The sequence below is a fragment of the Castanea sativa genome, chromosome 9 (genome assembly GCF_040712315.1).
Source record: "Castanea sativa cultivar Marrone di Chiusa Pesio chromosome 9, ASM4071231v1".
Lineage (NCBI taxonomy): Eukaryota > Viridiplantae > Streptophyta > Magnoliopsida > Fagales > Fagaceae > Castanea > Castanea sativa.
Genome location: NC_134021.1, coordinates 442,557 through 454,097, shown reverse-complemented (window position 1 = coordinate 454,097; position 11,541 = coordinate 442,557). Strand labels below are relative to the sequence as shown.

Sequence of the window (11,541 nt, the reverse complement as noted above, 5' to 3'; positions counted from 1 at the left end):
TTAAGAAAATGATATGAAAATTAATTTTGCTGACAACTTTTTATATTTCCCTGACAACTTTTTATATTTCCCATAAAAATGATATAAAATTTTTTCTAATATATTCCCTCCGTCCTATTTTGTTTGTCTTGTTTGAAAAGTCAAACTTTTTAAGGGAAAATCATTTATTATCTTGTCTGTCTTATAAAAATGTATAAATTTACAAAACTGTCCTTAAATAAATTTAACAGTTTTTTTTTTTTAAAAGTTATTCTTAATGAGGCAATTAAAAAGGTGCCCTAATTAGATTTATTTATTTTTAAATATTTGTTAGTTTTCTTTTCAAATAGTTTTGCAAATAAAGTAGGGGTATAATAGGAATATTAGTAAATTAATTAATTTTATTTTTAGAAACAGGACAACATTTTGAGACATTTTAAAATGGAATATATGACAAATAAACTGGGGATGGAGGGAATAGTTTATTAACATTTACCCTAAAGACACTCATTAACATAATTTTTAATTTGGTTAACCCGAGTTAAAGTTAGGTTCTTGGTTTTTAAATGATATGGCACATTTCACACCCTTGATTTCAATATTTTAAATCACATCATTTACACTTTGAAAAAAAAAATCACATCTTTTAATGAAATGGAGAGAATCTAGATCCTTCTCTATCTTTAAATCACGTGAAGGAGTACAATTACGGCAGTTGTTAATAAACTATTTTAGGAGAGTTTTGATATCACTTTCATGGAAAATATAAAAAACTGTTATAAAAATTAATTGTCTTTTTCTTTTCCCATAAAATGTTTTCAAAAATATTTTTTAAACTAATACCCTTAAGACATCCGTTAACCTTTCCATTTTTATTAATTTTTTTTTGTAGAAATGCTAAAAAATACTTGCAAATTAATGTGAAAATGAATGTGTTTGATAATAGTATAACAAGATAATAAATAAAATTTTGAATTATTTATTGGGAGTAGTGACAATTATTTGTAATAACTATATAATAATATTATAGTTTTTTTTTTTTTGAGAAACAAATTATAGTATTTTTAGAATCACTAAATTTATTGGACACTCTTAAAAATAGAAAAAAAAATTGTATAACTCACTTAAAAAAAAAACATTAAAAAAAATCACTTACACTCTGTTTGTTTCAGCATAAACATTTTCTAGAAAATAATTCATTTTCCAAAGAGCATTTTCTAGAAAACTATATCATTTTCTAGTATTTGGTAACGACCTTGAAAATGAGCTTAAGAATGCTTTCTGGTGTTTGGTATGCAAATTTTTATTTTTATTTTTTATATTTCTTGTGTAATTTAAAACATGTGTATTATGTAAACCAACTAATGTAATCAATATAAAAAAAAAACCAAGAATGAATTTGGTTTTCATACTAAAATTTTGACAATAGACACAATCAAAATTAGTCGTCAAATTTTCACGATCTCTACCATTCATCTTGCTCATATATATGGACAATAACGTCCATACATACATACATATATATATATATATATATATATATATATATATATATATATATATATATATATATATATATATATATCAACCATTTGTCTATATACATAAAATTGACATGAGAATACATCTTTAATAAGTACAAATAACAATAACTTTTAATTGTTTATTCTTTTTGCTAGTACACTGATTGTCTACTATGGTCAACTACAAGTTTTTAATATTACTCGAAATTATGTATTTATATAATGTATTACATAATATATTATCATTACATAGTATCTGCATAATGTATCTACCAGCAAATACATTTTCCCTAAACAATTATCATTCATTATATAAAAATATTATTAATTTACCATAAAGATTATCCTATGTAAAAGCAATTTAAAGTCGGCACTATGTTTAAAATTTTCGTCTTTTACTTCATTTTTTCTTTCTTCTTCTTTTTTATTTTTTATATATTTTTAGCACTTTTATGTGAAAAAAAGAACTACCTGGAATCCATCGAACCAAAAATTTCTTAGAGAAAAAAAATAAAATCAAGTTTGAAATTCAAAGTAAAGAATTGGGATTTTGGTAGAGGGGAATGAAATAATTACCACTGCAAATATGTTTTCCTTTGCAAGTTGGTAGAGAGGAATGAAATAATTACTGAGCAATGAGGGGAAAAAAATCTAATCAGAGAACTGTGTTATAAAGGGGAAGAGAAACATGGAGAGAGAGAGAGAGATCTATAGAAGAGGGGAGACTAGAGTTAGTAACAGTGAGGGTGTGAGGAAAGAAAAAGAAAATAAAAGAGAGAAAGAGTAAGAGAACTTACCGTGAGAGAGATTGTTTTCCAAATTTTTTTTTTGGAAAACAACCTAAAAAAAGCATGCCTTATTTTTATTAAGATTTTTCTTTGACTAAAAATAGTTTTCCGTTGATCAGTTTTTTTTGTGCTACCAAACACTAAAAAATGTAAAAAACTATCTATACAAAAGATTTTTCAACGAAACAAACAGAGCGTTATTACCCACTCATCCAATTTAGGGAAAAAATACACCATTAATATATGTATGTTTTTTCTTTCTTAAATAGAAGTGGACCTCTCATGTTTATGGTCCACCTCCTTGTAAAAAGGCGGATACGGTGCAGTGGATGCTTAGTATGTAGGGAACCTAGGCCATGGCCTAACCGAATAAACAAACACATAAAATATACTGTTTAGAATAGGTGGTGCCACACTCATCTTTACGAATCTGTGAGTGGATTTTTTGGTTTTTTTTTTTAATTTATTTTTTAGGATGCGAATCTGGGACTGTTAATACCATTTACGATGGCTCTGCATTAATACCATTTTTTAATGACGCAATTTAGACTTTTTGTAAGTTTTTAGAGTAATGAAGAAAAACATTTTTCTTTTATAGATTGCAGCCATGAGAATCACCACACCAACCTAGAAATTTCATGTGACGTTTGAATATTAGCAAAATGCAGAAGATGAAAAAGATTTGATGACAGCTAAAGCGCAATTAAGAAAGAAGAGTATAAATCTATAATCCACCTCTTGTCCAGTAATTATGAAGAATCTGTCCAACAATGATGCAAGTTCACCCAAATTGTTCTGCCCCTTCTATTTATTTTATTTTTTGGCACCAAACTCCATGGAGATGAACACCCATGCGCAGGCGCAGCAATTAGATTTTCTCCTAACATCGATTGTCTAAGCACGAGAAGGCTAATTAATTATGGGCGCAGCTTATGTCCAGTGCTCCAGTGCACTGAATGTGCTGCGATTGTGACACGTATTCAAAAATAGACACGTGTCACAATCGGTGTAGCTCCAGTGCACTAGAGCACTGGACATAAGTTGCATCCATTAGTTATTTGTCTAAGAGCATCTGCATTTTAATACAAGTGTTAAGTATGCGTTTGAATAGTTGATTGCGTTTCAGCGTCTGGCGTTTTTACCTTTTTTTTTTTTTACCAGCGCCTCTTGCACTGTTCATGAGATATGAACAGTGTATTAAGGAAAATGAACAGTCCTGAATAGTGATTTCAATAGTGAACAGTAACTCATAAATATTTTTTTTTCAATTTTCAGCAAAATAAGCGGTATTAAAACGCACACTAAATTTTGGCCAATCAACCCCAAAAAGCACCCATATTAACTTATGCATTAATTATACAAAATACATTTTTACTATAATATTTATGCAAATATATACTATTTTATACTAAAATAGATATGAATTTTTGAATTAGCTAAAGTGAATGCTAACATATATAATAAAGAAAGTCTGGGCTGGATCCTGGATGTTATTCCCAAAGAATATCCTTCTGCGTTACAAATGTCTTGCCAACGTAAGAGTAAAGGGTAAAGTGCACAGTTTCCCCTTTAACTATAGTGCAGTTCGTAATGTCCCTTCTAAATTTCACAATTGAGCAATATATCTCCTTAATTGTTGGTAATACGTATTTCCCCCTAATTGTTAGGATTTGCCATCAAATTTAACATAAAATCCAAACTTCTATTAGACAAATTTTTAGTTTTTTAAAAACTTTCCTATTAAATTTAACAGAAATTTAACGATAAAGGATAAAATACTTATTACGAATGTTAAAAAAAAAAAATATTGATTGTCTATTTGAGCATCCCATAATTTTAGAGTAGCTTATTTGCATAATGTAATGCGGAAATATAGTTTTGGTAGTATTTATGCTAAATGTGTGACTAAAAACTAAAAATGAATCTATTTTATAAATTTTTTTATTAAAAAAAACTAGTTTTCTTTTTTAAACATCGAAGACCAAAAAAAAAAAAAAATAGAAGCATTTTTAACCAGACAGATTCTCTGTTTTGAAAACTTTCAACTGCACCATAATTAAGAAAGAAAATGCACCTAACTTTAAATTTTATGAGTGAATGACCTTTTATAGGTACACCGTACATGTCGTAAACCACTTTGATTATCTTGTATAGCTTTTTAAAGTAGTGGACACCCAACTCAAAATATTACTACTCTTTCAATGGACAACGTTTTCAATCCCTAATCATCATTCATGGCCCTGAATCTGATTCCTACACGGTTCGGCGGTTCCAATGATCAAGAATTGACATTTGCATGTTTTCAATAGTTATTTGTACTTTGCTGTTATTACCTTCAAATTTCTTTTCTTTTCATCATTTGAAGGTTAATACCTTCAAATATCATTTCTCATGCCAAGTTTTGACTTCTCATTTCCTTTAATTTTTAGTTTGAATAGCGAGAGTGATTCTTTGCAATGAATCTAGCAGCAGGGAGGCCCCACACAATTAGGACTATTTTATGTATTAATTAAATTAATTAACATTTTTATATTATAATATATTTAATTTAAAATTTATTTTTCTTATTTTTTGAGGTTCAAATTGACTAATTAAATTTTTGTATTTACGTTCTTCTAACATCTATTTTTCAATAATATACCTAATCTACTAAATATTTCTTAGGACATTGTTGATCTTAGATATGATTTTATAAATTTAATTTTAAAAAATTTCTATCTACATAAACAACTATAACAGATATTGTTAGGAAAATTTTATAAGTAATGCATGTATTTGAACATCATTATGGTTGTTTTCGTTGTTATCTTTACATTGTATTATTTTATCATCTTCTAACTATTTTTGGTGAACTTCTTTATTTATGAGATTTTCATCATTATAAATTATTTTGAAGTTCATCATTAAGACTTGTTGTATTGCAAAATTGAACATCATTATAATCTTAGATATGATTTTATAAATTTAATTTTAAAAAATTTCTTTCTACAGAAACAACTATAATAGATATTGTTAGGAAAATTCTATAAGTAATGCATGTATTTGAACATCATTATGGTTGTTTTCGTTGTTATCTTTCCATTGTATTATTTCCTCATTTTCTAACTATTTTTGGTGAACTTCTTCATTTATGAGATTTTCATCATTATAAATTATTTTGAAGTTCATCATCAAGACTTGTTGTATTGCAAAATTGAACATCATTATGGTTATTTTCATTGTTATCTTGCATTTGTATAATTTCATTATCTTCTAACCCTTTTTGGTGAATTTCTTGCTTATTTGAGATATTTTCATCTAAATATGTGTTGCATTTTGTTATTACTAATAAAAAAAATTATCCATTGATCCTTTTTGAGACTCAATCATTTTTTTTTTCTTTTTAAGTTTTTATATCCATATGCATATTTTCTAATAAACATTTCTAATAAAAAAATATTTACAAATAAAAGAAACACTATCAATAATATGTTTATTAGTGATTGTTTTATGAGTAATTTTTTTAGATTAGATTTGTATTTTATCTGGTTGTAAATTTTGGTTTGTCTAAAAGTTTTTTTTTAAGAAACAAACTTACTGTTAAACACACACACACACGCACACTTTAAGGTTTGTCTAGAAGCTAATGTTGTTATTTTTGGAACAATTAATTTTGTTTGGACCAAAGTATTTTCTTCTTGTTCTTGGGTCAAAAGGATAGAGCAAATGTTTTTGGAGTTTAATCGGGAACCAAATTTGTTTTTCTAATACCTCTTTTTTTTCCAAAATTTTGGGCTCCCTTCCACTTGGGAGCCTTAGGCAATGACTTAATTGGTCTAGTGGAAAGACTGGCCACAATTTTTACCACAATTATCTTATGTGATAGACTACTATGATTGATTATTTGTCACTTTCACATGAATTCACAATTTTTTTTTCTACCATTCATTCACGGCAAAAGTGAGTTTTATTTTTTCATAGGATCCTAAAAATTTTGAACAGGTAAAACTTCTTAAAGCCCAATCACATCGAGCATCCAACTCCAAGCAGAACTTTGGGCAATTCTCGTGGATCTCCCTAGTGCTTGAAATGGACTCTAGCATGGCTTTAATTTTCTTTGTCAACTTGTGATTCTAAACTTTCGCCGTCGCTCTCTATTTTGCTTGATGGTTGTGTAGAATTGCTAGAGCGTGCTTGGAAGGTAGAACCTTGGCACATTTATCATTAAATACACGTGTTGGTATTTTGGCTAATTATGGGTCTCAAAGGTTGTAACATGAGAAACATGGTTCATGACTCAGTTGCTGAAACCTCCTTCCATACCCAATTGAAGCGAAGAGGCAAAGCTAAAAACATGGCTTTGTCTTTGAGCTGAAAAGGAATATGTTGGCTGAATAAAAGGTTTTGGGTGCTAGTTGATAGAGAGATGGGAGGGTTGGGTTCTAGTTGATAGATTATGTGAATGAGTCATGTATAGCTTAAGGGATTCATGCCTTAAGCTAAAACACTCATATACAAAGATGTTTATAGGCCCTGGGTTCTTCCACTTCTGATAGGACTAGGACTTCAGAAATGACATAAAATAAACCAAGCAATGGCTACACAAAGAGGACCAATACCTCATACTCGTGACTGGCAATTGAAGCCACTTCTGTCAGCTAAAACACTCATATACAAAGATGTTTATAGGCCCTGGGTTCTTCCACTTCTAATAGGACTAGGACTTCAGAAATAAACCAAGCTATGGCTACACAAAGAGGACCAATAGTCCAATACCTCATACTCGTGACTGGCAATTGAAGCCACTTCTAGCAATTACAAAAATGAATAATTTTACCTATCACTCAATGACTCAATAAACTTAAATAAAGTCAAAAATTAAACCAAAGTAAGATTCCAATCCAACATCCATAGCCAAGAACTTGTAATTCAACTATCACCTCCTGGTATTCCCAATAAAGACGTCCAGGATTCAAATCCCCTCACCCCTATTGTAACTATAGAAATATCCAAATCAAACATCCATATAAAAGAACTACTTTAATGCCTCAACTTGATGATCGATCAAGAGTGACTAGTATGGAAGAGTAACTAGTATGGAGCGATAACAAAAGTTATCTAAAAATTCAAAAAAATAAACATAAAAATAAATGATACCAATGACTGGGTAAGACTACAACAGTCACACTCCCAGAACCAAAGAGATTATGGCCGGGGTGGATAGAGCATCAATGTTAGGCTTCTAAATGCAGTACTTCTCTCTATAATCACATCATAGATATAGGATGAAGTCATTAATCTAACAGCCCCCGAATAGCTCAATACAGCCAAAACAAAAGATATCAAAATTAAGTATGAAGCTCAGAGGAGTGTATTAAGCATGTCCTTGACGGTCATCTAATTTAAAATTGGGGAAAATGCTGTTACACACTTTAATCGACACATCAATGAACACATGCAGAAAACGAATTGAAAAGTCACGATTTCTTAGTGTGTGGATTAGCGCGTGTGTGATAAGCACTACTATTAAAATTGTGTAAATTTACAGTATTAATACTTTCTCAACTAGGCAATTTCTTGCTAAATCAAATAACACTCGAACCATAGAAAAATAACTTCCCATAAAGTTACAGACCTCTAGATCATTATTGGGTTGGTCAAGGCACCTCAGCACATATAATCTAGTTATGTATAAGCAGTCAAAGATGATCAACATGTGAGCCTTTGTTAAGGATCTGTTATTGTTTTGGTTCTGATTCTCCAATTGAAGATTTTGAACGCAACTAAAGAACAAAGCTTACAACTTAAATCAATAATTTGGCCACTTAAATCAATAATGCATCAAAAAAAGAAGAACCATTTTTATTACTGTGCACATACACAAGTTCTCCTTGTTTTAACTTTTGACTCAAAATCCTAGTTTATTTTCACCACCAACTTATGTACATCTTTTGAGTGATGTTCACCAACCTTCACATAGGCAAGATTACAACAATGTCTCTTTGACCTTCTACATCAAATATATCCCTCCTCGAATTTCTAGATTTGAAACAGGCTATCTTGTAGCAAATTAATTATTAAATAGAGATCAAAAGAGTAACTTTATGCACTTGATACAACCCAGTTCATCAGTCTATTCGTAGTTTTGTACAGCTGAGGAAACAAAGCTGGTAATGACAAATTCAAACCTTAACACGTTAACCTCAAAATCACTCTTCAGGTGAATCAGGTATGCTTGTCTCACCAAACCACCGCGGAGGATCAAATCCAGAACCACCTGACAAAGTACCAGGAAATTCATACATATATATATGACAAGTTACATACATTGATTCATACATATACTGTATATACCTAAAAAAATGAAAATAGAGAAATACTAAGTTATAACCATTATTACCAAGAGGATTGCAACGACATAGACGCCAAGCAGTTAAGACAGTACCCTTAACAACTCCGTACTTTTTGTAAGCTTCCATGGAATACTCACTACATGTTGGAACATAACGACAACTTTTTGGTATCAGCGGCGATATTTCTCCTAAAACAAAATTCAAGGAATAAATTACTGTTCCTAAGAATAGCAGTACCCAGTATTCAAAAATTAAAAAGGACTCACTTTTATAAAAATTGAGCATAGACAGTGCGGCTTTAACTCCTATATTGTCGACTTCACTTTCTGCTTCTTCCACATTCTCTGAATTTGAGTCTTCTGTGCTCAGCTTGTAAAGGATTTGGTGTCTGTGGCCTAGAGTCTTGATGGGAACAAAATTGATCGAGTTATGTTTTCGATGCTTGGTGCTAAAGCGAGAACTTGGGGTTTTGAAATTTGGGTATTGGGAGTGAGGCGATGAAGTGAAGGGTTTATGGCAGTTCAGGGAGATAACAACCGCCATGTTTAGATATTTTTGCCCTTCCTTTTCTTTTCTATTTTTTTTCGGGTTTTTATTATCTGTTACAATTATTTATGAATGTATTTATAAATTAGATTAAAATTTTGAATTCTCTTTCCCCTAAAAAAAAAAATCCAATTCTCTTCCATTTCTTTGGAGGTAAGATATGTGATATTTTAAAATTTAAATAAATAGCAAGTGTTGCCCGTCAAGTTAAAAATATAAGAAAAAATTCAATTGGAGATGGTCATTTTATAATTTGACATTTATTTAGAATTCCAGTCCATCATTAAAATTAGAGTTTAAAATAATAGAGTAATGATAGCTATCACTTGAAAGTCAAAACAACAATATATACCTTAATTGAAAAACGGATATCGGAAGAGTCACTGATACGGTCCAAGCAGTAGTGTCTGAGCCCATGAATCAGCTTCTCAGCCGTGACTTTCAAGCTTTGGAAGTCTACCAAGCTCTGAAACAAATGCACTCCACTATAGCTCTAGGCCCAGATGGTATGCCCCCTCTTTTCTATCAAAAGTTTTGGTCTCTTGCTGGTAATTGTGTTACTAAGGCAGTTTTGGATTTCTTGAACCATGGGGTGCCCCTGATTTTAATGACACTCACATTGTTCTTATTTCAAAAATTAAGAATCCTCGTAAAATTACTGATCATAGGCCTATAAGCCTTTGTAATGTCATTTATAAATTAGCTTCTAAAATTGTGGCCAATAGATCGAAGACTATGTTGTCTAGCATTGTTAGTGAAAATCAAAGTGCCTTCACTAAAGGTCGGTTTATTACTGATAATATCCTTGTTGCTTATGAGATTATGCACCATATTAGTCATGAAAGAACAGGGAAAATTGGGGAGATGACTTTGAAACTTAATATAAACAAAGTATATGATAGGGTGGAGTGGTACTGTCTGAAGGGTATAATGCAAAAGCTTGGCATCCATAGGAGAATGGTGGATATAGTTATGAGATGTGTTTGCACTATTACTTATTCTGTTCGAATCAATGGGAAACCTAGAGGGCGTATTATCCCTACCAGGGGTTTACGTTAGGCGGACCCTTTTTCTCCTTATCTTTTTTTACTTTGTGCAAAGGGCTTATCTGGCTTACTTAGACAACAGGTGGAAAGGGGTAGTCTTAAGGGGGCGGCTGTCTGTCGTGGTGCTCCTCGTATTTCTCATTTATTTTTTGCAGATGATAGCTTGATTTTTTGCTCAGCCACTATGGAGGAGTGTGAGGTGTTGTAATGGATTTTCTCAATATACGAGTCAGTGTCGGCAACAATTGAATCGGAACAAGATTGCTTTATTTTTTAGCAAAAATACTCCAAGAGCTACTCAAGAGGAGATTCAAAGGCGTTTTGGGGTTCTTGTGATTCGGCAGCATGAAAAATATTTGTCATCTCTAGGGGGGAGATCTAAATGCAATACCTTTAATGATTTAAAGGATAAGCTAGGGAGTAAATTATCAGGCTGGAAAGAGAAGCTTCTCTCCAATGTAGGTAAGGAAATTCTTATAAAATGTGTGGCTCAATTTATTCCCTCTTACACTATGAGCTTGTTTAAGCTCCCTGATGCTTTATGTGATGAACTTGCTGGTATGGTGCAACGTTTCTGGTGGGGACAGCATGAAAACCATATTGGAGTGGCGTGACTAAGTTGGAATAAGATGTGTGCTCCAAAAGAGGAAGGAGGGATGGGATTTCATGATTTGAAGGCTTTTAATATTGCTTTGTTAGCAAAGTAGGGGTGGCGACTCCAAACTTGTCCAAATTCCTTGTTTTACCAAGTGTATAAGGCCAAATATTTTCCTCATAGTGATTTCCTAATGCTTCTTTAGGAAAACATCCATCTTACTCTTTGCGAAGTATTATGGCTGCTTAAAAGACGATTCAACTTGGTTGTCGTTGGCAAATTGGTAATGGAGAGTGTGCAAAATTGTGGAGGGATAAGTGGCTACCTACTCCTTCGTCGTATAGACTGATTACTCCTCCTCGTCTTTTCCCTGAGGATGCTTTGGTCTCTGTTCTTATTGATCCGGTTCCTGCAACATGGAAATCAGATCTCATCCATGAGTTGTTTCTTTCTTTTGATGCTAAGGCTATCTTGTCTATTCCTCTTAGCGCATCTTTGCCAGCTGACAAATTGATATGGGCTCCTTCTACATCAGGTCAGTTCACTATGCGCAGTGCTTACAAGGTCATTCGCAAATCCTTGTGTGAGCTGCAACGGAGTGAGAGCTCTTCGCCCCAGCACCTAACATCTTTTTGGAGGAGTATTTGGAAGTTGCCTATGCTGAATAAAGTCAAGGTTTTTGCTTGGCGAGCCTGCAAGAACATTTTGCCTACTAAAGTGAACCTGTTTAGT

The 11,541-nt window shown here is 31.8% G+C and overlaps 1 protein-coding gene across 1 annotated transcript; it reads right to left on the bottom strand.

Moving 5' to 3' along the window:
* Positions 1-8,110: 8,110 nt before the first annotated feature.
* Positions 8,111-9,220, bottom strand: LOC142610904 (UPF0161 protein At3g09310). Its single transcript, XM_075782886.1, has 3 exons — positions 8,889-9,220; positions 8,670-8,810; positions 8,111-8,546 (listed from the first exon to the last, which is right to left on the bottom strand). Exons 1-3 carry the CDS (start codon positions 9,163-9,165, stop codon positions 8,479-8,481), a joined length of 486 nt encoding a protein of 161 aa, XP_075639001.1. The 5' UTR covers positions 9,166-9,220; the 3' UTR covers positions 8,111-8,478.
* Between the last annotated feature and the right edge of the window lie 2,321 nt (positions 9,221-11,541).